The sequence below is a fragment of the Chaetodon auriga genome, chromosome 24, assembly GCF_051107435.1.
Source record: "Chaetodon auriga isolate fChaAug3 chromosome 24, fChaAug3.hap1, whole genome shotgun sequence".
Lineage (NCBI taxonomy): Eukaryota > Metazoa > Chordata > Actinopteri > Chaetodontiformes > Chaetodontidae > Chaetodon > Chaetodon auriga.
In genome coordinates, this window is record NC_135097.1 from 4,447,765 (window position 1) to 4,471,572 (window position 23,808).

The 23,808-nt window shown below is 42.9% G+C and overlaps 2 protein-coding genes across 3 annotated transcripts; one reads left to right on the forward strand and one right to left on the reverse strand.

Annotated features, from left to right (window-relative positions):
* Positions 1 to 7,332, reverse strand: LOC143316875 (ras-related protein Rab-38). Its single transcript, XM_076724644.1, has 4 exons — positions 6,861 to 7,332; positions 3,916 to 4,046; positions 3,051 to 3,200; positions 1 to 1,837 (listed from the first exon to the last, which is right to left on the reverse strand). The coding sequence occupies exons 1-4, from the start codon at positions 7,051 to 7,053 to the stop codon at positions 1,631 to 1,633; spliced, it is 681 nt and encodes a 226-aa protein (XP_076580759.1). The 5' UTR covers positions 7,054 to 7,332; the 3' UTR covers positions 1 to 1,630.
* Positions 7,333 to 8,996: 1,664 nt separating this feature from the next.
* Positions 8,997 to 21,812, forward strand: rab39bb (RAB39B, member RAS oncogene family b). Of its 2 annotated transcripts, none has more exons than XM_076724645.1 (4): positions 8,997 to 9,524; positions 13,434 to 13,717; positions 17,939 to 18,119; positions 18,518 to 21,812. In XM_076724645.1, exons 2-4 carry the CDS (start codon positions 13,503 to 13,505, stop codon positions 18,761 to 18,763), a joined length of 642 nt encoding a protein of 213 aa, XP_076580760.1. In that variant the 5' UTR covers positions 8,997 to 9,524; positions 13,434 to 13,502; the 3' UTR covers positions 18,764 to 21,812. The 2 variants fall into 2 exon arrangements, with proteins under 2 accessions (XP_076580760.1, XP_076580761.1); XM_076724646.1 differs by having other exon boundaries at positions 9,045 to 9,524; positions 13,438 to 13,717.
* The last annotated feature ends 1,996 nt before the right edge of the window (positions 21,813 to 23,808 follow it).

Consider the following 23,808-nt stretch of genomic DNA (forward strand, 5'->3'; position numbering starts at 1 on the left):
TAAGATGAAATCATTTTTAATGTCTGTTTGTTTTTCAGTCCAACATTTTTAGTATCAATACTTGGTCCAGTGTCAATACAACTTTTTCCAGCCAACGCAAGTGTTTCAATGACACTTATCAATGCCTAAACTTAAAGTCGCCGTTCCATACCCTCTGCAGTCGGCATGAAGGTGTAGTGCACCAACCTCCAGCTTGTGTGTGTACATGCGCCTCCATGTGCGCGTCCATGCTAGTCCAGCCTGAGATGCAAACAAGCTGGGGACCAGTTCATTAAATCGTTGCTCCAAACTAGAGGTCAAAAACTCCAATCTGTAACTGAACAGAAACTGTATGCTTCATCATCATGCAAATGGATATTTAGCATTATTTACCGACACCAGAGACAGAGAAAGGGAAGTGAAAGAGTGGATACAAATACCAACTTGCACCACACATCATCGAAAAACACAAAAGTGCATTTTGTTTGTCACTGCAAGTCATTAAAGCAAAACCCTCAAAGCGATTCCTGGAACAGCGTTTGTTGGCCCTGCAGTCACACTTCTACAAACTCAAAGCTTTCGCCTCAGGAAGCTCGAGTGGGTGTGACGGTCATCAGACCCTGCTGTGACAGTTAAAACGCTGCTCACTTCCACTCCAGATACAAAGCAGACCACTTGCAGAGAGTATCAATACAGAATCGCTGATGTAGCTGCTTACGTAGGACGGTGCCACGCCAACCGCTGCTAAATACAGACAGTAATTAGCATTGAATATATAGACAAACTACTGGACATCCGATTCTGATAGCAGTTATGGATAGAACAGTATATATATTTTTTAATTTAAAGGGAAACGTTCAATATTTTCCCATGTTTTTTTTTTGTCTAAATGACTAATGGGGACAATTTTTTAAACTGGTCCAATATTGAGCAGCAAAATGAGATGCAATGGGATCCCTCCGGGCGAAAAGGTGACAGCTAAACCTTCAGCCATGACACTTTCAGATAACACAACAAACTTTTCCCGCTCACGTTTTCACCAACGGCTTCCAGCAGCAACACCAAGACACTGACGGTGTGCTGAAGAGTCCTCGCTCAATGCTGGACCAGCTTCAAAAATTACTGTCCCCATCAGTCAATTAGACACAAAAACATGTTAAAATCAGCTCCAGGTTGAAGTTTCCCTCTAAAGTTATGCTTTTTTTCTTGCTTTCACATCTGCTGTCTGTCACAAACATCAAAGCCAAAAAAAGAGCTGGGAACTGTTCGGACAAGCGACGGAGACGATGTGATTAAAAGTGCACTTTCATGAATATGAAGAGTTTCATAATCTGTTTTTTAATCTGATATTAACAAATGAAAAGAAACAAGAAAAGTCCTGGAGACAAGATCTTTTCAAAAACCTTTTCTTTAAAATCCATCAAATGTTCCAGGATCACCTTTTCAACATTAATAGATTTTTGTAATAATAGAACTTAAAAACACAGCAGTTCCATTATTTTATTAGGATTTTTCAGAAAAATCCCGACCTGTTGAAGTGTTTCCTCTAATGTCTCTGAAAAAATGGAGGGAGGATGAAGATGCATCTATAAGTTAGAAAAAAACAATCATTCAAAAAAAGTAATCTCTCTCCTTTCGGGCTCCTTCTCCTTCAGTCGTCTCTGGGTTTAGTCGAGGAACATCCCGAACATCCGCCGAGTCTCTTCTCCTTCACGTTGTAGTCGAAGCGAGGCAGAACCAGGACGCTGCCTTCTGCTTCGGTTCTGGCGGCGGTGGCGTCACTCGAGGCTCTCTCCTCCTCCTCAGACATGATGCTCTTCACCAAGCAAGTGATGGCAGCGTCGATGTTGGTGTTGTCCTGGAGAGGGAGAGGGTGGAGGTGAAGGGCCAGAGAAGGATGAGGGAGGTGGAGAGAGCTGGAACAACAGACCAAATATGCACTAAGCTAGCTACATTTGAAAACGCCATTTAGTGCACACGAGGGTCTCAAACACCCCGTGTGCACTGATGTTTTAATGCCTAAATCTGGTCCATCCATCACGGACACCACGGAGCAGGTATCATACGGTGGGTTTATTAGAGCGTCTTACTGAAAACATCTGCCTGGAGCTGGAGATCACACTGATGAGAGCCAAGAGAGTGAATCAAAACAATAAAAATGTGAGCCCTAAAACCAAAACAATGAGCTGAAAGATACTAAAACACTCTGAGGAGCTGAGGGGAACTGTAGCTGGGTAATAACTCCATGTTAACGGGAAAATATAAATGAAATAATTCCTTAATTTGATCAAACAGAAAAAGAAAACTGCCTTTAAGGTTATCATGGCCTCTCCACCCAGTAATTGTACATAATCTGTAAGTAACTGTATAGAGGTTGGCCGGCGGGTCAGATGACACGAGTCATCTTCACTGTGAACAAGTTCCTTCTTTGCAGAAAGAGGATTCACGAGAGCAGAGACTGGAGACGACGGCGATGAAGGTTTTTCCGTTGTGCACTATAAAAAGCTTCTTTGCACCTTCAAACACACATAGATTGAATAAGTCGACAAATCAAATCTGCGCTACAATAAGCTCTCTGTGCACAAATCCTTTGACCCTCTCCGAGGCTCTTGGCCACAAATGAAAATGCAGTTTATGGTATGCTGGCGCTAATTTTAGCTGCAGCAAATAAATGTGTTGCTGCAGATTACAAGTTACAAATGTCAACAAGAAGAAGCTGCAGGAGGACTTCATTACCCAGAAACCAAGTAATGTGGCTAAAGGCCACTTAACTGGACCTAAATGTGTTCCTCTGAACAGCCAGGAGAGCTGCTTTGATGGCTGTGGTTTGCTTTAATTTGCTGATCAAAACACTTGAAGTTGGTGACAACAGAAACTGAGGTGAACACGGAAGGAAAGAGGAAGTAAGCGAAGAGGAGGAGCATTATGAGGCAGAGGGATGATACGTGTCATGATGACGGAACATGCAGTGACATTTAAAGACAGAGAAGACAAAGACGAGAGGGACAAACCCACGTCGCAGGGCGGAGGAGAAGAAGACGACGGTCAAACAGAAGACAATCACGTCTTACCTTGGCGGAGGTCTCGTACCAGCCGACGAAGCCGTACTCTCTGGAGAAGTTCTCCAGTTTGGGCAGCTTGGGGCACAAACCGTGGCGCCGCTGGTCGCACTTGTTGGCCAATAGAACGGCTGGAACTGACCGCCCATTGCTAAGGGCAACCTAACAGAACCAGGAAGTAGGCAGTTCCTCAAATCACTCTGATGGTGTATTTCTATACTGTGCTCTTAAGTAACGAAATACATTTACACATTTCACTGTTACTCCATTAAATTTTGAAAGACAAGATACATTTTACATTTACTCAATACATTTAGTAACTTGTTACTTTACAGATTCATATTATGAATACAAAATGTTACCAATAAACATATTAATATATAGCTAATTCTAATGCAGTATAATTATTCTGAACAGGAACCTTCTGCATGATGAGTCACTTCAGGTGCTTTAAGAATACTTTGATACTAATACTTTCCTACTTTTCTTAAGTAAGAGTATTTTTACACTGTGGTATCACGACCACTGTGTATTTTGTTGTCATTTGCTTTCCTGCCTTGTGGTCTTTTACTTGATGGTTTCATGGCTGGGCTTCATGTTTATGTCCTCACCTCTCTTTAGGCACATTTTCTGTACTGCTGCGAGGAAGGTTTCCCCTGAGGGGCTAATGTGGCGAATCATGACTGAAGCAGAAGTCGGCGAGTGGAGGGAAATGCTGAGACAGAACAGGGGGGGAAACAGGGGGAAACAGTCGCCCCTTTAGCTTTAAAACTACAGTCAATGAATTGAGGATTGGCCGTTTAACTTCTTTTCTCTCCCCCTCATTCCGTCCTTCACTTCCTGCTCATGTCCCCCGACCTTCCTCCATCGTGCTTACCTTCGAGTCCAGGTCTCCTTTCCACTTGAGGACGGCCTGAAACGTGGACAGTCTGGTCATGTCGAAGACCACGAGGGCCCCCACCGCCTCTCTGTAGTACACCCGGGTCATGTTGCCGTAGCGCTCCTGCCCTTTTAAAGGAAAAAGACGAGACAGTGTAATTTTTGTGTCCGGTTTTGTTAAACATTCAGGAGCTTCAGAGACCAGAGTCCGTCTGAGACTTCATTAAACCTGATTAGATTCTGGAGGATGTTCTCATCCCTCAGCTAAACTTTATTACAGACCAACTTAAATACAGACAAAGGGGACTTCTGCTCAGTTGCACAGAGCTTTTTATTCTGAGCTGTCTTCAAAGTCAGTTGATTAGAGTTTAATTTATTTTCATTTTTTCTGCGTTTTTTCCCTCAATTTGACAGTGACAGATGAAGAAAGGCATCGACATGAAACAAAGGTCACAGGCTGCATCTGAACTGGTGATAGCTGCAACCACCAGCAGATCAAACAGAAATAAACATCACTGTAATTCTTTCAGACATGACTCTTTGCTATCTAAGCAGACAATTTCCCAAAATGTCAAACTATTCTATTGAAATCTCCCCTGCAGCACAGTATTAAGTATTTCTTTTACTGTAATTCTAACTGTAACTGACTGTAACTGTAGCTAACATATGTGAATCTCAGTCTGTAAGTCTTTACTCAGGCTAGCTTTATTTGTGAAAAAGTCAATACAAAACCTCCATTGGAAATATGCTAATTTATAGATTCCTGAAACCCAAGGTCTAGTATTCAAAGTATTGTTTTAAAACTCTCAAAAATATTCAGATATGAGAAAAAGGCATCATATCTTCACATTCAAGAAGCTACAACAAGCAAACTGTTTGGATTTTTGCTCTGAAAATCAATCATTCGATCATGAAAACAGTTGCCCTTTTCTCCTTGTCCATCAGTTAAAACACTGCTTGACTGTTAGCTGCAGCTTTAATATCATGTGTGCATACAGGAAATGTGGTTGCATTCAAGTACGTGTGTGTGTGTGTGTGTGTGTGTGTGTAACTGAATATATGAATAAGTCTCTATCCTGGACGCTAACTTAATCCACATGATCCCAATATGGTGGTGAATCAGAGTAAGCATCTGAGACACACACACACAAACACACACACTTGCACATGACCTGCACAGCAAGACAACAGCTGACACAAAAACTGAACACACACACACACACACACACACACACACACACACACACACACACACACAGTCTTCCTCCTGATAGGAGATTCTATCTTTGTCTTTCACTCACCAAAAGCATGAGAGCCTAAACTCTGTTTTAACACCATCTGATCGGCGCTAACAGTCGAATCTTAACATCAGCACTCACAAAGTTTTTCCTGTTGTAGATTTTCACTTTATGCAGAAACTAAAAATGAGCTGGGCTTCAGAATAACAGTTCATACAAGGCAGCAGTGGTGTCCTAAAGTCAAAATGTCAAACTCTCTGTATCTTTACATTTGCTATTATTTTATGAGCTAAAAGTGTTAGTATAAAATATGTAAAGTCAACGTCTATATCAGCTTTCTATAGCATCACAAAGGGCTTCACTAAACAAAACTTCACTCACTATTATCTATATTTGAAGTGTGTTACTTTTGGAGAGTATCTTATGATATTAAAACATGTGAACATCAGTTTGTAAGTCCTCACTCAGTACAAGCTACGCGATGGTTTTCCAATGCAAAACCTCCATTGGAAATCTGCTAATTTAAGCCTGAGTGAAGCTAACTTGCGTCAACAGACCTTTAACAGGCATTTTTGTGTTGATGGTCGATAAAACTGACTTAATAATGTTATCCTGATACCTGGAGCTAATAAAATATTGCAAACTTTGATGCAAAAAAGTTCTGCATTTTGACTTGAGAACACTGCAGTGACTTTGGATTAACTAATTAATTAATAATGTGAGTGAGCCTATAGATTTAACATGGACTCCAGGTAAAGTCCAACTCACTCACACAAAACTGTGATGCAGTCATCACTTTGACGCATTTAATCTGAACCCTGTGTGTGTGTGTGTGTGTGTGTGTGTGTGTGTGTGTGTGAGAGAGAGAGAGAGAGAGAGAGAGAGAGAGACAAATACCCATTGACCCAGTTTAAAACCCTCCCTACAGTAACTCCATTGTGAAGTCATCACTGGTTACTGGTCTAAAGTCCGTCTGACTAACAGCCTCATCCGGATGTTTTCATGTAAATGATAGATTTTATCGCCCGTTATGTCGTTCAACACCCAACAGCTCAGCAAGAGGAAGATAAACTACAGTGTGTGCTGAGGTGTGGGAAACAGCTGCTAGAGGTGCCTCCAAGAGAACATCAAATTACGTGCAATTAGGGAGGCATGATGGGTTTTATGAGCGAATACAACACGCTTTTTCATAAAATACCTCATCTGGTAGGTAATGGGATGCACTGGAGGGTAAACTGAACATTCCTCTACAGAAAAAGAGATTTTCTAGGTGGTCTTCTCTTCTACCTTACATCTTCATGGTTGGATTCATCAGTGAGATGCAGCCAGCGAGTGAGAAAGTGCAGAATACTGTGGGCTTCTTGGTTGCATTGTACATGCATGGTGAAATGCTGATACTCAATTAATTGCGAAATACACTCTTTTCCACTTTTTGACTAATTAACTGGTTAATAATCCTTATCTGCAGCTGTTAACCTAAACAATATATAAAAGCATGTCTTAAATTGTTATAATCTCATCCAAATTTAGCTTGATGTTGTGTTTGGTGTGTCTGCCACATGCAACAAGCCAGAGGTGGAATCTAACCAAATATTGAATGTACTAATAAACTCTGGTTATGAGCTAATCTTTAAACGCAGGAGGTGTTTCAGGCCACATGAGCACAATCTCACACACTCCTTCATGCAGCCACACTTTGACGCACCGGCGATGTCCCACAGCTGCAGCCGCACCACCGTCTTGTGATCCCAGTTGAGCACCTTGAGGGCGAAGTCCACTCCGATGGTGGCGCGGTAATGCTGGGAGAACACCTGGTGCACGTAACGCTTGATGATGGACGTTTTGCCGACTCCGAGGTCGCCGATGACCAGAACTTTGAGTAGGCGCTCGTGCTGCATCCTTACTGCTCCGCGCGCTGACCGGACGCACAGTGAGGTCTCCAATCAGCGTCTCCGGGCCCAGCGCCGTGAGGAGCCGAGACGCGCAGACGGTCTGAGCAGCGCGGGCCGCTCTGAAGGCATGAACGGAGGCGGACAGCTGGAACACCGAGGGAAGCTTGGAGGATTTACACGCAAATAAAGCTTTCAGCTGTTAAATACGCAACGAAAGACTAAAAACAGTCATGGTACAAAACACAGCCGCGCAGGAAAAGTCTGCTCAGATGTTGTGCTTCAGGTCTTTTTCCCGTCCCATGGTGCGTTCATGGGTCTCAGTGAGCTCCGTACAAAACTTCTAAAGTTACCAGCGGCGAAAAGCAGAAGTTGCAGCATGTGAAGCGCCGTCGTGTCCGAGTCAAAGATGGACAGCAGTTTCCTGTTCTTTCTGCGGGCTTTGCGCACGACCTCTGTGCTGCAGGTCCTAAATGTGCGGCCAGAAGGCTGATCAGCAGCTGACCACGCCTTCATACGGTGTGAGTGTGTGAGTGTGTGAGTGTGTGTACTTTATTAGGTGCACCTTCATTTCAATGAAAGCATTAGCAAATCATGTGGCTGTAACTTCAGATGACGCGCTGTGTCACGCTTCAGTTTAACGCATGACACCTTGTTTCAGTATTTATATTTGAATGTACTGTCTGACTGTGTTTCTTCTGTTTTCATTGTTTTGTGACAACAAATGTGCAGTTTGGGTGTTGTGACAGAGTTTGAAACACCTGACATCGTATTTTGAGCTCCATTAAGTTTGTGTTTGTTGAACCTGTCTTTCGTTGCTTGTGCAGTTTTCTTCCTTTCTTGTGACTCAGTGATTCCTCAGATGCAGAATGTCACCGGACTGCACCATATTAATAAAGATATTTCAATTTCAATAAAATGACCAACAACATCAACTGTAAAGTCTACCTGGAAGCAGGTACGACATTTCCTGCAGCCATGAACCACATCGTTCATGGAGCCCAGGATTGACCTCCTGACCTCAACCCAAAACACACGGACGATGCTTTCAAGGACAATTAAAAGAACTGATCTCCGCTACACATTTACAGAAATGACCTGGTTCTGGTTGTTAATGCATGCTGGTAGCTCTACGTTCACCCAAAATGTGGATTACTTAATGAAAAAACTTCAAACAAAGCACCGCCTCACAGCATCTTCAAATATTAACTCTTCTCACCACAAAATAATCCCACATTTTACCCTCATCCTTAAATCCACTTGTAAAAACCTTTTTTTTTTTTTTTTTTTTTGGCGACTTTAGGAAGTAGTGAAATCTCCATGTGCTCAGCTGGCCCTCACAAGCCCTCAAAATACAACACACACATACAGAAACCCACATTGAGCGCTGCGCGTGTAAAAACTACACCTCCCACCTCTCAGCTCCTCCACTTCCGCGCCTGCGCACTGACGCGCTGGCGCAGTGAGTGTGCAGCTTCCCTCCGGTTCCAACAAACACAACAGAATGAATTAATAAAAATGAAAACAATAAATAAAAATAAATATAATGAGACTTTCCTGAAGCTTTGATGTTTTGTCACGAGCTTCTATCATCACAGTCCACTTCTATTTACTTCATTAAAGACACTGAAACACATCCGGGCCCTTGTCACGTGCAGCTAAAATGTACCCAAAATCATATCGGAGGAAATTTTACTTCTTATACTGGACACTGACAAAAATGATATTAACACTACTACTACTACTACAACTAGTACTACTACTACTACTACTACTACTACTACTATTACCACTACTACTACTACTAATAATAATAATAATAATGATAATAATAATAATAATAATAATAATAATAATGTTCTTGTTATTTGTTTGTCTAATTATTCTCTGTTTTGTGTCTTCTCAGATTCACCACAGTCGTCCCTCGGTGTTGCGCCTCTCCGCGGTCCTTTACGGTAGTGGTACTGATGCGGGATGAGTCAGGCTATATGATGCTGCTGCTCCTGCTGCCATTTCATCAGCAGCGACCCCCCTCACAAACACAGCCAGCGCAGGAATGAAACGGCGGGGTTCCCCTCTGACAGCCAGCCCCCTGCCCTCATAAACAGACCCGCTTCTCGGGGTGGGAACGGAGAGGAGACGCTCGCTCGCCGTTTTGGCCGCAGGATCCGCTTTTCTCATCGCACCTGCTCTGGATGCGTTTTTTCCTTCAGCTCCCGATCGGGCCCGACATCAACGAGGAAACCAGCCCTGACTCCGGGGCCTGCTGCCGTACAACAGCCTCTGCTTTCGGGGCTCTCACACAAACGTCGACTCCCGGAGGTTTTGTGAGAGTTTCGGCGGTTTTGCTGCGTCCTGCAGGATCGACCCAGCCAGACTTGTCGGTGCCATGGAGCCCGCATCAGCCCGGTCCTGATCGGCGCAAGGAAAGAGCGTAAAGAGGAGGAACCGTCCCGGCCTAAGCTCCACTCCGGCTCCAAGTAGGCTGCTTTTTAGCATTCACAGTCCGCATTTCTCTCATCTCTGATGTTATTAATCCTGAAAGTGGCTCCTTAAGAGAGCGTTAGGCCTGTTTTTCAGCCACGATGTGCAGCCGTCTAATAATAGCCTGCAGTAAAAACAATCTCTGCTATAAGACGTTTGCGTGGGGTCTGCTCTTTATTAGACTCTGAAACATCATCATTTATATTTTTTTACGGTAAAAATATCATTAAAGCATCACACTGGAGCCGTCATGCTCACAAACAGCAGCGATCTCCAACTACAAGAGATTAAAAACACTCGAACGCTTGAGGTGAGACAGACGTCCATGTGTTGGACATGTCGCTGTGGGCCGTGGCGGAGCTCCACGCTGCTCCAGCGCATCCGGTTTGGGAGCCCATAAGGCCGCTATTCACCGGGGATTCGGCCGCTAATGTTTGCATACCGACCGAGCTACGCAACCCGACTCCACAGAGGGGCTGATGGGAGGCTGCGCGTGTCTGGCTCCCTGCCCGCCTGCTCAGGGGGAGCTGGACTGTAGAGGTTTACAGCAGGAGTCAGATAGTGACCGGCAGGGCTCACAAGATCCTCTATTAAAGCGAGAAGCACTCAGACCCTGTACTTGAATTAAGTAAGAGTGGCAAGAAATACTGTGTTAGCAAGTAAAAAAATAAGTGAATGTACAAAAGCATCGGGAAATAAAGCTTAAACTACTGAAAGTAAACGTACTTTTTCTGATTAGATTACTGAATTCTAATTATTGATGCTTTAATGTGGACTTAAACGTGAGGCTATAGTACATCCTAATAACTGACAGCATCACTGTGTAAAGTTAAATGTCTATTTCATGTTTTTAAGATGTTTTTGTGATGGTTTATACAACCCGAGTCCCCAAAAACCAAAGTTGGGACGCTGTGTAAAACATAAAACAGAATGTGATAACTTGCCAATAATTTTTCACATAAACTCAATTAAAAACAGCAAAAACACAATATATTTAATGTTTGAGCTCATCAGCTTCGTTGATTTTTGTAAATATCTGCTTACTCTGAATCTGATGCAGCGACACGTTTCAAACACGTCGGGACAGGAGACACCGAAGAGTCCAAAAACACCTGTTTGGATCATTCCACAGGTAAACAGGCTCATTGGTAACAGGTGAGAGGATCATGTGGGTCTGAAAGGGGCATCCTGGGAAGGCTCACCGCAAGGATTACTACATGAGCTCAGGATCAGCGTCTTCATGATTGCTCTCTGTTTTTATTTATGTTTCACACAGTGTCCAGACTTCTTTGGAATCAGGGTTGTTTGTGAGACTGTTGCTCTGCGCCCGAGACAAATGTTCCCTTGGAGACAGTAAAGTTTACTCTGCTCGTGTATTTGTTCAACAAAGTTTGTATCATTAATCTGAATCTGTAAAGTAACCAGTAGATTAAGCTAAAGATAAATGCAGTAAAAAGTACAATGTACGCCTCTGAATTGTGGTGAAGAAGTGAAAAGTCGCAGGATTTGGAAAAGTACAAGAACTACAAAAATGGCCTTAATTACAGTACTTGAAGAAACATTCTGTTAGTTTCTTTCCACCTCTGGAAAATCACATAACTTACGACTCATTTCCTCTGACAAACCATCACCCTCTGAACCCTTGTTTTATGCTGTTATCGACTGCTGTACATGGATCATAACAACTCCATTAAAGTACATCAAAGTACTTTTTTTTAACTTTTCCTCTGACCTGATAGAGAAGCAGTGGTGGAAGTCCTGAATTTAAAAAAAAAAAAGTATTATGAGGAACATATACTTTAAGAACCAAAGTAGAGGTAATATTCAGAACGAGCCCTTTCAGATGCAAGAATGCTGCCATGGTCCAAATATGTAAGCAAGGCAAGCAGGTCACACGTCCAAGAGCCAAAGCCTCATATCAAAAAGGGGCATTAGGCGGCGGCCAATAATCCAAAAAGCTGGCTTATTAAAACATCAATTGACGCCATCAAGTGACGAGGAAAGCGTAAGAGGATTTTCTCTGATATCTCGTGGTTTTAATTGAATCACGCACCGAATACAATGAAACACAGTAAGCCAGTTATGTGTGTTGAGGGGGGATGTGTGGGCAAACAGCCAATTAAAGTTATATTACAGTCAGCGAGGCGGGGGGGCGTTAGTCCAGGAATATGTATTGTTTTAATATGTTTGCCTCTTGTGACTCCTCAGGGTTTCCGTTCAGTAGTAACAGTGATGCTACGGCAGGTTTGAGGTTTATGTTTGTTACTGAGGACTGAAGGTACAGCAGAGGTCATGGGAATATATGTTAGTATTATAGCTTCGTGAAGAACAATAAAATATAAGATTACTATGGCTGTAAAGTTATTATTAATGGCCAAAGACTACCAGACTCAATGCGTTATGTGTAATATTATGGAGGTAGAGGATATAGTTGTATTATTATTACAGATATTATAGGAGATACACAAAAAGTATCGCAGGAGCTCAACGCAGTGCAACTAAAGACGCCACAAAATTCCAACAGACGAATCACAAATTAAGAAAACGTCTCCACCAGAGAGAAAACACAACCAAACAGTGGAAACTGTTTCCAGGGGACGCTAAAAAGTGATGCACACGGCTGGGACAGGGAACATTCGGCTGCATGTTTCCTCATTTTTTTAATAGAAAGGCTGCAGGAAATCACATGAATGTTTGGAAAAATGCATAAAAAACCCATAAAGTAGCACAACATCAACATTAAGTCACTACCACATACATTATTAATGCCTATATGATTGTGGTATTGAACACAGTGATGGTATAGATAGATTTCAATGCTACAATGAAGAAAAAACACTCTTAGAGTATCAGCATCAAAATATATATAAAGCACCAAAAGTGAAAGTACTTATATGCAGAACTGCCCATTGTAGAATAATGTGAGCTATAGTGGATTAATGCATTCATGTTTCCATCACTTTAACACTGCTTTAGTGCTAATTTTTATTTCTGTAAACACTACTGGGTCGCTCAGTCCACAGTAATACAGAGTAAGTAAAGCTGTCAAATAAATGCAGTGGGGTAAAAGGTTACACTAGCATAAAATGGAAATACTTTAGCACATGTTCCTCAAAATTGCACTACAATTATAAACGTTGTGCTACAGGTGCTTAATACCCGGAGAGGTGAACAGTTTGTTCAGTGCGCAAACACGCCCACCGTGCGTAAAGACGCACACAACTCATTCAGCAACACCGTTAGCTCTCCTCTACATAAAAAAGAGGAATGTGGCAGCTGATTCTAAAATCCACCTGACTTTAATTCTTCATCAACATGAACCGCACACACAGTTTGCCCATCGTGCCTAACGAGGCACCAGTCTGCAAAAAAAGACGTCCGTTTTCTGGTAATTTGCCAGAAATCCATCGCCTTTCTGGCCTGAAGGAATGTTAGGCCGAGTTAGAAATAACCAAAATGTTACTGTAAAGGTCAAAAGTTAATGCGTTAACGTGATTAACTAACAGAGCAAACCCACAGACAGTCGCTAAGCTGCTTTAGAAAACATTGAGAACACGTGTACACCTCTGGCGCATCGATGTTGTTGAATGAGTCGTGTGCGTCTTTACGCACGGTGGGTCCACTTTGACCAAGACTCGCGTGTTAATAGTCAACCTGCGCGCTCATCTCGTGCGCCCGAACGAACCGAAACGTGGGGACGAATTGCTTCTCGTGCGCGCACAGCAGCACTTCGAGCGCTCGACGTCGTAAAACGCGGCCTTAAGATCTACCTTTGTCTCCTTTCCCACACCGCAGCCAAATATCACGAAAATGGTAAACATATAGAGATAACTACTCTAATGTTGTTCATCTCTGTCTCTTTCTCTCTAAACGCACGCGCTCACTCGACGCTCACACCGCTACAGACAGACAGACCGACCGACAGACAGACAGACCGACAGCGGTGAAGAGCGACAGACAGGCACAGCCAAGTCATGGAGGCGATATGGCTCTATCAGTTCCGGCTGATCGTCATCGGGGACTCCACGGTGGGCAAGTCGTGTCTGATCCGGCGGTTCACGGAGGGCCGCTTCGCCCAGGTGTCGGACCCCACCGTCGGCGTGGACTTCTTCTCCCGGCTGGTGGAGATCGAGCCGGGGAAGCGGATCAAGCTGCAGATCTGGGACACCGCGGGGCAGGAGCGCTTCAGGTGGGAACAGCTTTAACAATCTAAGCCTGTGCTGAGGTTAATATACGGTAACTTCTGAGGGTTTTACTTTATTATATTACTATAAAATGCCATCGGGGACCAAAGCGCGATGTGTGGTAATTTGTGGTATTTGTTTGCATGACAGGAGGCGAAAGAAGTGTTCAAATCCCGAAGTGAAAGTAACTGTACCACACTATAAAAAATACTACCATTGTAAAAAAACAAAACAAAAAACCAACCTTCTTTCTAAGTAGTAGTATTCACAAAACCTATGCTTAAAGTATCAAAAGTAAAAGTTCTCAATATGCCGAATTCATTAAGTGTTATATTATCATATTTACTGGTACTTTAGTGTGTGAGCAGCATTTTAATGTTGTTGTTTTTTTTTTTAGCTTGTTGATGTTGAACTATTTTCTGTTTTATCTATAAAAATGCATCATGTCTAATAAATGTAATGAAGTGGTGGAGTACTAAGTAGAAAGTAGCACCAAATGGAAATACTCAAGTAAAGTACTAGTACCTCTAAACTGTACTTGCAGTGATTAGATGCATTTATTTAAATTCCACCACTGAGCACGGACATATTATTCTGTAATATTTCAGTATAAAGATGATGTGATGAAGACAAAGCAAACGTTTCATTTACATTGTGTTAAAGGTGATTCCCTCAAAGGTGAGCTGAGTCACCGTGGAGACAGATTGGTCTCCGTTTCAGAGTCAGTAAATGTCTCGTCTCCCAGCTGTCTGATCTGTGTGTGCGCTGCACAAACACAGTTTTTGTACACAACCCCGGCTCTGTAAGTGGGAAACAAAGGGGCTCAGAGCGCGCCACACAACACGATTCCAGCCAATCAGCAACAGGTGCCGTTCGTGCTCGTGCACAGGACGAGGAAGAGGAGATGGGGGGAGGATGTAGTCGCATATAAATATATAAATGCAGCCGATTCACCGTTGCTGTCTCTAAACATCTGTCTTCTCTGGCTAAAATGAAAAAAGCAGCGGTGCACAGCAGGAGGTTCTGCAGTGTACATTTCTGTTTATGTGGAGGTAACACACGAAGAAGAACTGGGCGGACAGGATGAGCAGCTGACTGACAGAAAAAGAGAAACTAATTCAGTAGAAAAGTCAAAGGTACTCACAACATGCTGCTGCTGCCAGGTGATCTCTGGGAAATGCAGTGCAGAATCAAGGCCACTCAGCGCCGCAGATGTCCCCGAGCACCAAGCGGAACGAGGAACTTGTGGTTTATCACTTTTAAATCTGGTTTATCTGGAAACTGAAAGAGTGAAATGTTTCCTCCTGACTTTTATAGAAAAAGAATAAAGAAAACAATCACATGATTACGAGATCAGAAAGAGTAGATGACTGATTAACAGCTGCACCAGACAGAAATAGTGTCAGCCTGCAGTTTTAGTACATATCCAGCACAGGTTGATTTATCTAATGCAGAAATGGTTTCGTTTATGTCTCAGTATTCTCAATCTGGCCTTAAATTGGACGATTAGTACTTAATGTTACGTGGGAGGTGCTTGGAACGTGGCAGCGCCTGGAGGTCTCAAAACTTGAATTACTACCTGGGACTGGTTTGTTCAACAGAACGAGCAGTTATTCAAACACGGTGTGAGGTGAGAAAACAACCAGAGGGGATGTTTCTAATGAGTAAACAGACCAAAGCGCTCTTGATGGCTGAAGTTCACATGATTCCGCCTGAGGAGGAATAAAATAAACCAGTTTTTGGGTGTAAAAGATCCGAGGAGGAAACTTCATTCAAACATGGTTCTGTCTCACGTTCTCAAAATAAGTCATTTAAAGCACAAGTTTGAAGGTGGACGCCCAAGATTAGTGGCACCAATTCAGTATCGGCCAAATGTGAAATATGGTGACAGCTACGGGGCCAGAAGAGTGACTTTAAATTTTGACATCAATAATAAGATTTGGCATTGAGAGAAGAAACACTTAGAGTCCACCACTGTCCTTGCAGGACACCAAACCCCGACGTCGTCACTTAAAAGTACAGGAAATATTTCCCCATCAGCGCGCAGAAGGTCTGATACTGATGTACATCTCGCAGTCTAAAGTGCATCTTTCACACACACCAACACTCATCATCTCGATATTGATTTTATATTATTAATATATATATATATATTGTCTTGATATTGGCCCTCGGGAGGAAAATGTGGTATTTTTCTTTATATCAGAAAATTCCATGAAACCAACAATGATTTGATCGAACCATTGAGCTGAATGTGTCTCACTCCTCGGTGCCATAGAGCTCTATTGTTGCCCAAAAACTATTAAAAAAACACAATGAGTCACAGTGTTTTACTGGCTGACTTGTTGCTGCTGAAAATACCAACACGCAATCCAAATGTGCGTCAATCTGCCGCTGAAAATAGTTCCTTTCACTATTGTTTGAGTAACATTTGACGAAAAGCTGAATCTTTTCAAAGCATTAAAACGACAAATTTGCGAGTTGATTTATTTCTTTATGTGGAACAAATGAGCTTCGGAAAGGAAAAGGCTGCACAGAGCAGATCGAGCCAGACAGGAAGTCAGACACAGGAACGGTGCCAAGAAGCCAGTAAATTTTCAAAATAAAACATCCTGTGCCGACCTCCACTCATACTCCTAGTAAATGGTCTCTGCTTCATCCTTTATCTTTAGAATTTAACTTCAATTTGTCCCTATTTAACTTCTAGCGGCGGGTTTAAAACTCCCAGCATCCTTTGATCCACTGAAGTAGCCATTTTGACTCATGTTCTGTAGCCATTTTGGGAAAGTATCCACTAGTAATGGTATTTTTATGTATTTTGGTCTTTTGTGATGCTGTAGTATTCCTCCCCACTGATCTGAATCCACCCCATCTCCCCTCTCAGTCCTCTTCTCCCACTGACGACGCAGATCTCATCTTAGTCACTGCTGCTAGCTGTGTGATCCTCCCCTCCATAGCTATATATGTGTGTGTGTGTGTGTGTGTGTGATGAATCAAATGAATCACTGGTTCTAAATATTTGCCACCTACTCCTCTCCAACTGCGTCCTCCCCGTCAACCAATCCTCCCCTCTTCCTCTCTCATGGCACGTCTCTCTTTCTGTCTCTGGCCCGAGTCTGTAATTTTCCTTCTCGTTATCTTCACGTTGACGTTGGCCCTGCGAGGATGTTGTGGGAAGACAGACGCGTCATCGGAGGGTTGGTGACTGCGTGTGCATGCAGGGTGTCGCATCTCGTCAAGATCTAGCAGCTCTTTTCCTCCCAGTCGGGCTGCAGTGTTCGTTTTGTAACGGGCTCTGCTGATATTAGCTTTTAATGGCTGATATGGATATTGTTGGATCAAGGTTACCAGTGCTAAGCTATCGGTGTGATGCATGTTGGAGGGGCTTTTACGGTATATGCCATTTCATGTTAAGTTTGAATTAGAGCCAGCAACAATTAATTAAACATCAAAATGAATTCAAAGCAAAATCAGGCCTTTTGCTACTGTCTACATCCTCTACTTCACGCCTCCATCACCTCTGCTTCTGTTCCTCCTGTCACACTACGTCATCACTTTCCTCCTCTGATTAGCTTTTCCCCTGGATTTATCACATCTTATTCGCTGTTTTTGTCTTTATCCTGAACAGATAGCCTTTCCAAAGCCTGAAAGCTAGGAGAGGTCTGTGTGATTGTCGGCTGAAAGCTGCAAATGTCAGCATGGCCAGCTAACTGCTGTTGTAACCGAAGCCAGCGTTACCTTAATGTTACTTCCAAGGCATTTGTTAGCTAACGAAATGTTAAGATAAGAAAAGCTCCACTAACAATAACACAAAGCCTGGCATTTCTCTGCTGTGTGGATGCTGTGTGCTGCTCTCAGGTTTACACTCCAGCAACTCCTCAGCAACAATGAAGCTAGCACTTAATTAGCAACAGCTAGAGGTGATAAAATCTGCCAGCGACAGTCGTCAATTCAGCCTGTTTAGCAATGACAAGTCTTCTTTCCTTTTTTACCTTTTATCTCTGTCTGAAATCAAGGACTCGTTGTTTGAGAACATACTTAATTTTGAATAGTAAATCAGCTGACGTTACCATTGTACAATGCAAATAGCTTCATAGGTGCAGCAGCAGTGTTATGGGGTCAAGGCTCAAATGGCCAGTTTACCTTTCTTCTTCTTCACTGAGACTAATTCCTGTATGTGTATTGTACTTGGCAATAGTCGTATCTCCATCTTGCACCCTCTGCAGGTCCATCACCAGGGCTTACTACCGTAACTCTGTGGGCGGGCTCCTCCTGTTCGACATCACCAACCGCCGCTCCTTCCAGAACGTCCACGATTGGCTGGAGGAGGCTCGCAGCCACGTCCAGCCGCACAGCATCGTCTTCCTATTGGTGGGCCACAAATGCGACCTGGAGGCACAGCGTCAGGTGTGGACAGCGTAAAAGCAAATGGAAAAGTCATGACAACAATATTCCTGAGGCTATGTTGAGTTAAAGTGTGCTGCTGGGGATAGTTATGAATGTCATGCAGTGCACAATTTAGCAAAGTCTGCAGCATTAAAAATAACTTTTTTGTTCACATTTAGATCAGAGGCGAGTTGTCAATGTTATTTAGGCAATTCTCTTTGGGCGACTGGCAGAGAGAAAGCAAAAAATATCACCAATGATGACAGTGCAAAAAGTTTTGTCCACACTCATATACCATGCTGAACGAGCAGGACTAAGATCAGATAAACCAGGAAACAATGTAGCCTGCTGTTTCCCACCTTAGCCGCTTCACTCTGGTCCTGATCTGTTCACTCTCATCACTTAACTTCTTGTTCTAGGTGACCCGCCAAGAAGCAGAGAAGCTGGCAGGGGCGTATGGGATGCGCTACGTCGAGACGTCGGCCCGTGACGCCATCAACGTGGAACATGCCTTCACCGAGCTGACCAGGGACATCTTCGCCCTGGTGCGGTCTGGCGATATCACAATCCAGGAGGGCTGGGAGGGCGTGAAGAGCGGGTTTGTCCCCAATGTAGTTCACTCCTCGGAGGAAGTGACCAAGAGTGACCGCCGCTGTCTATGTTGATCTGGGAAGAGTTTTGCGACTGAAGGTGGAAAGGGGAGGGATCCAGGAAGGATTCAGAGGGGAGTGGCTGTCGGACTGTGGCGTCAGCGCTCTGACTGAAACTGTTGGTGACCCTCTAGTTCTTTCTTCAGGCTGGATACAGAGGAATTTCAATGAAACGACTGGTAGAAGGCGGAGAAGAACACCTCGACCGTGGGTGGATAGCTGAAGGGTTCTGCCCAGTTCTGTATACCGTTTATTTCTCAGAGAGTAAGGATCACAGATGCTCATTTACTTGCGAGGGCTCCCATGATTCAATTCCTTTAGTTTTGTTTTGGGTTTCTTGCCTGAAAAACCCTCCCTGAAAGTCTCAGAAAGGCCTTAGAAAGAGGACCCATTGTGGTTCTTCGCCAAAATACGATGATACTCCTGACTTTTTTAACCCTTCTTTCTCCCATCATCTCCTCCTTCACCTCTCCTCCCACCACTTCCCAAACTTCTCGTCTCCTCCGATATGCAATTACATGATCACATACGAAACGATCACTTTTATGTTGATGCCCAACATCTTCATAGCACATATCATTTAAAGAAAAAAACGTTTAGTCAGCACCATTAGATTCTAATGCCATCGTTAAGCAGAGTTGTTTTTCTCTTGCGCTGACATTTTGCTCCACATTCCACTATCAGAGCTCAATGGAGGAGTCCTGGGGGTTCTAGATTCAACGAGGGGTGATGATTTCCTTCCCGGAGCTGTGATTTTGTTGCCAGAGACCACATTATTTCTGTTTGGAGCAATTTAGGCCTCCAGTGAGCTCAATGACATTGACTACATGGTTATGTCCACTATCATCCCGCTAAATACAGCACTGTAACAAAACATCGTCACCCATCCAGTTCCTAATGGACTCCTTAAGCAGGAAGAGACAACGTGTACAGCTTAAATGACCGAGGTGGACTTGTTGGACTAGCTTAACAACTCCTAACTGTCTGCCTTTAACTAGGGACTTGTTAGAGTGGACCAGTAGGAATGTTGGATCCAGAAAGCACCTTAATAGCCAAGTCCACCTTAACTGTGGGGCCTCATTTGTGACTTTTGAAGGGTGCTAAACAAGCTGTAGATAATTTATTTGATGCAAGCAAAGCAAAGAGAGGGACCAGACCACGGACTCCACAAAAGAACCACATTATCCACAATGCACGCATAAGGACAATATAATCATGCAAAGAAAGTCCCGCTGACAGGAATTAAATCAAGCCAACACAGATGCAGGCACGGGGGGAACTACAAGGTGTAATTCTGTTCTGAGCAAGTGATTTATATCCTTTTTTATGTGTGTGCGCAAGTGTAATATCTCATCAAAATTTTGTTTTCATTTTTAATGCACTCCAATGCTGCAGGTTGATGTAACCGGCATGGTTTAATGGGAATTTTCTGCCGTTCAAAAATCCCAGTTCATCTTAGGAACTTCATGCCCTGGAAGGTGGTTTGATCTGTCTTGGAGAGACTTGCACTCAGTTGCCAGTTTATTAGGTAGACCTAGCCAAAATGAATGCAGTGTAATTCAGTGGCCCTGCTATAAATCTTCACTTCATGAAGGTTGTAATATTTAGTTTTTGATGAAGCAGTTTTAGAGTCGTTGATTCATCTTAACGATCATTTTGGAGGCTGTAGTTTGTGCTTTGTGATGATTTTATTGTGCTGTTTCCATTATCCTCTTGGATATAAATGGGTTGGATGAAACATTATGAACACCTGGAATGCAACATAATTTAACAGCACCACAAGCTGCAGCCTGAGCGTCTGTGAAAGTGGGATTTATTGCAGGGTTCTTGCATTAGTCTGCATTCATTTTATGTAGGCATACTTTATAAAGGTGGCTACTGAGTGTGCAAAGTCTATGGGAACAATCCGGTAACAGTGTCTGTCCTGAAGATAATGGCAGCTTAAGTTGCACATACTGTATGAAATGACAAGTGTAAATGAGCAGAGTCAGACTAACACGACTGCTGTGGCAATGAGACGAACAGTGAGGTCACAGCAGGTGTTTGCCACCATTGTTTGGGCTGTGCTCAACATGCTTAAAGGTCTAAAATCACCATTTTCCGCCCTATGTGGTTCTGTGCGCATTTACCTTTTAAGTAGGCATTTACGTCATTAATGTTTTCACGCTTTCACTCGAGATGTCAGACCAGTTAACGGACGTTCCCTTAAATGCCAAGGAGACGGTGAATCATGGTGAGCCATGCAGACACGCTGCAGGGCAAAACATGAAAAACATCATATAAAGCTGTTTTCAAGGAACGGCAGAAGTTAACTGAGCTGGCAGGTGACCCATAAACTGTCAGTAGATCCACATACCCTCATGAGATTAGCGCTGGTCCAGATGTTTTATGTTTTTGTGAGTCACATCAAGATACGTATTACTGACGAGGAACAGAGAGACTTTTAGCATTGTTAGCAACTAAACGTACCTTAACTTATCTACCTTAAGTACCTGGATGGCTTGGTGTAGATCTGTATTTCTAAACAGCTTTTTTTTTGCAGAATCTTTAAAGTATTTTTTTCTTTTTTGATATGATTTGATTAGCATTTCATTTCAGACCCTTAGCCGGATACACAACCCTAAATGAATGCCAATGTCCGATCCTTGCTATGATCTCTGCCTTTTTTTTTTTTTCAAAAGCCTGGAAAACAGCGTGGAAACTGTGAGTGCTTCATTTTCTCACACTGTATGCCTTCTTTTTACGTGTCTCCAAAGAGCTCTGCTTGTGTTATCTCATTTTTACATGAATGTATCAGTGGGAGGGGGGGGGTTTACACTGAGTTGTCATATAAGAAATGTGTGACTGAGAAACATTTCCAGTCTGAGCGACACACCCTTTCTTCTTTGTGCTTTGACAAAGGTGATCGAAATGTTTTGAGACTTGATGGAAATTATTCAAATGACGGTCCATTGACACTGCTGTGCACACTGCATTACTCCTAACTGAAACCAGTGACATGTTGCCAGACGGAATAGATTGATCTGCAGCAATCCTTCCAGGAATAAAAAAGAAAAAAGCCTAAGTTCTCCCTGATGCCCTTGTGTTTCTGAAATTGAACACTGAGGGTTGTGTTTTATCCCACGACCTCTTGAAAACACGGTCTGTTTTCCTTTCTGTGCTCGCTGTACCGTCAGCGTTGCTCTCTGCTGAAACACGTCTCGAGCGGCTGTCATGGAGTAGACGGGTCAGAAGTGTTAAGGTCTGCTTGGGCGGGTGTGGATGTGTGTGTGTGTGCGTGCAGATCCTCCTTCTGGGCTCTTTCGCCAGGTGTCAGCTGGCTGGTGGATCTGCTCGGCTGCAGCCTGCAGCACCCAGTCACATATCTCTAAGCTCTGTCATTCTTCGGCTCTGAAATATTGTCTTAAATAAAGCAGTAGGGAAATGTGCTCATTCGCTTTCTTGCTGAGAGTTAGCTGAGAAGACGGCTACCACTCACTTGCCTGTTTGTTAAAGATGAAGCTACTGCCAGCAGCCAGTTAGCTTAGCTTAGCATGAAAGCTAAAAAAACTCCTGGCTCTGATCTAATGGAACAATATCTACGTGCTAGCACATCTAAAGGTCAATAATTAGCACGTGTACCAAAGTGTAAAAAAGACAAGCCGTGGTTTTATGGAGGGTTAATAGCTGCACTGTTTCTTGCAGGAGGATGTAGCTTCCTGGAAAGTCCGCTGTTTGCTAGCAAGCTTCCTAAACCAGATTTGGCTTTTGTACGGAACAAAAAAGACACAGCGTGTTGATTCTTGACCATTCGATGTGCTAGTAGGTGGTTATTGTTACCTTAGAATGGAGCCAGGTGAGCTGTTTTCCCTTCGATTTCAGTTTTTATGCTAAGCTAAGCTAAGCTAAGCTAATCGGTTGCGGGCTGTAGCTTAATTTCTAGCGTACTCTTTTTAGCGAGAGTGGTATCAAACGTCTCATCTGACTCTCAGCAAGAAAGCAAAGGCGCGTACTTCCTACGATGTTGAACTATTCATTTAAGTAGCTACAACTCAATAAAAAGTCTTTAAAATGTCGTGTTTGGAGTTTACTTTTTGACTCCCTCTTAATGCTTTGCGCCCAAATTAATTTTTTGCTCCAGTATACTTTAAGCATTCGCCTTTATATCTGGATCTGGATGAACCTGCGCTGAAAACTTTTCAACTAATTAGCTGGTAGCTGCCAGCTAGCATCATTTTTAAAAGTCAGGAAACTTGGAAACATGTTAAAATCAATAAACAAAAGGGTTTCAAGGCAGCAGTCTCATTTTGCAGCAGACCAGTGCACCAAATTCAAGTATTATTATATGAAGTAGTAAGAGTATTTGGTTAAAACCCCTGCATCAGGTTTCTGGAGCGTTCATCCAGCTGTGGCTGCTGAGGAGCTTCGACCGCGGCCTGGATTCAAACGAGTCCAACCTTGAACATGATCTGGTGGTGTTTGCTCAGAGTAGTTGCCTGACTGTCTGTCATACTGTCAACATGAGTCACACCACCACACATGCACTTGTTCTACAGTATTTGTTGAACTGATGTTTTACTTGTGTAGAGGATCTGAGAAGTTCCTCTAAATCAGCCTATGAGGAGGTGATGAGTTATGGGCAGTGGAGAAAAATGACAAAGTATATTTACTCCAGTACTGTTCTTAAGTACAGTTTTGTGGTACTTTATACTTCTACTCCACCGTGTGTCAGTATTGAACTTTTACTACATTAATAATACTACATTAATAATAACTACTAATTAATAACTACATTAGTTTCACAACTGTTGAAGACTTTCCAACATTTGACCATGAAAATCACAGATTAGAGAAATTAAAAACTTCCCATTAATCATCTCCCGATGTAGTTTTCTGTATAATATACAGAAAACTACATCTTAACTACTACATATTATATTATAATATACACTGATGTAAAACTCATCATATACAATATGATATATCAATACTGTTATTCTGATAGTATGAATACATTTTACAGATACTACCTATGTACTTTTACTGAGGTGTGATTATGAATGCAGGACTTTTACTTGTAA

Excerpts from the sequence above, each read along its gene's own strand:
- LOC143316875 (XM_076724644.1), bottom strand. The coding sequence starts at position 7,053 with ATGCAGCACGAGCGCCTACTCAAAGTTCTGGTCATCGGCGACCTCGGA. Across the intron at positions 3,201-3,915 it reads AAGGAGACCTGGACTCGAAG|GTTGCCCTTAGCAATGGGCG; the intron begins GTAAGCACGATG and ends TGGTTCTGTTAG. Across the intron at positions 1,838-3,050 it reads GGTACGAGACCTCCGCCAAG|GACAACACCAACATCGACGC; the intron begins GTAAGACGTGAT and ends CTCCCTCTCCAG.
- rab39bb (XM_076724645.1), top strand. The coding sequence starts at position 13,503 with ATGGAGGCGATATGGCTCTATCAGTTCCGGCTGATCGTCATCGGGGAC. Across the intron at positions 13,718-17,938 it reads GCGGGGCAGGAGCGCTTCAG|GTCCATCACCAGGGCTTACT; the intron begins GTGGGAACAGCT and ends CACCCTCTGCAG. Across the intron at positions 18,120-18,517 it reads ACCTGGAGGCACAGCGTCAG|GTGACCCGCCAAGAAGCAGA; the intron begins GTGTGGACAGCG and ends TTCTTGTTCTAG.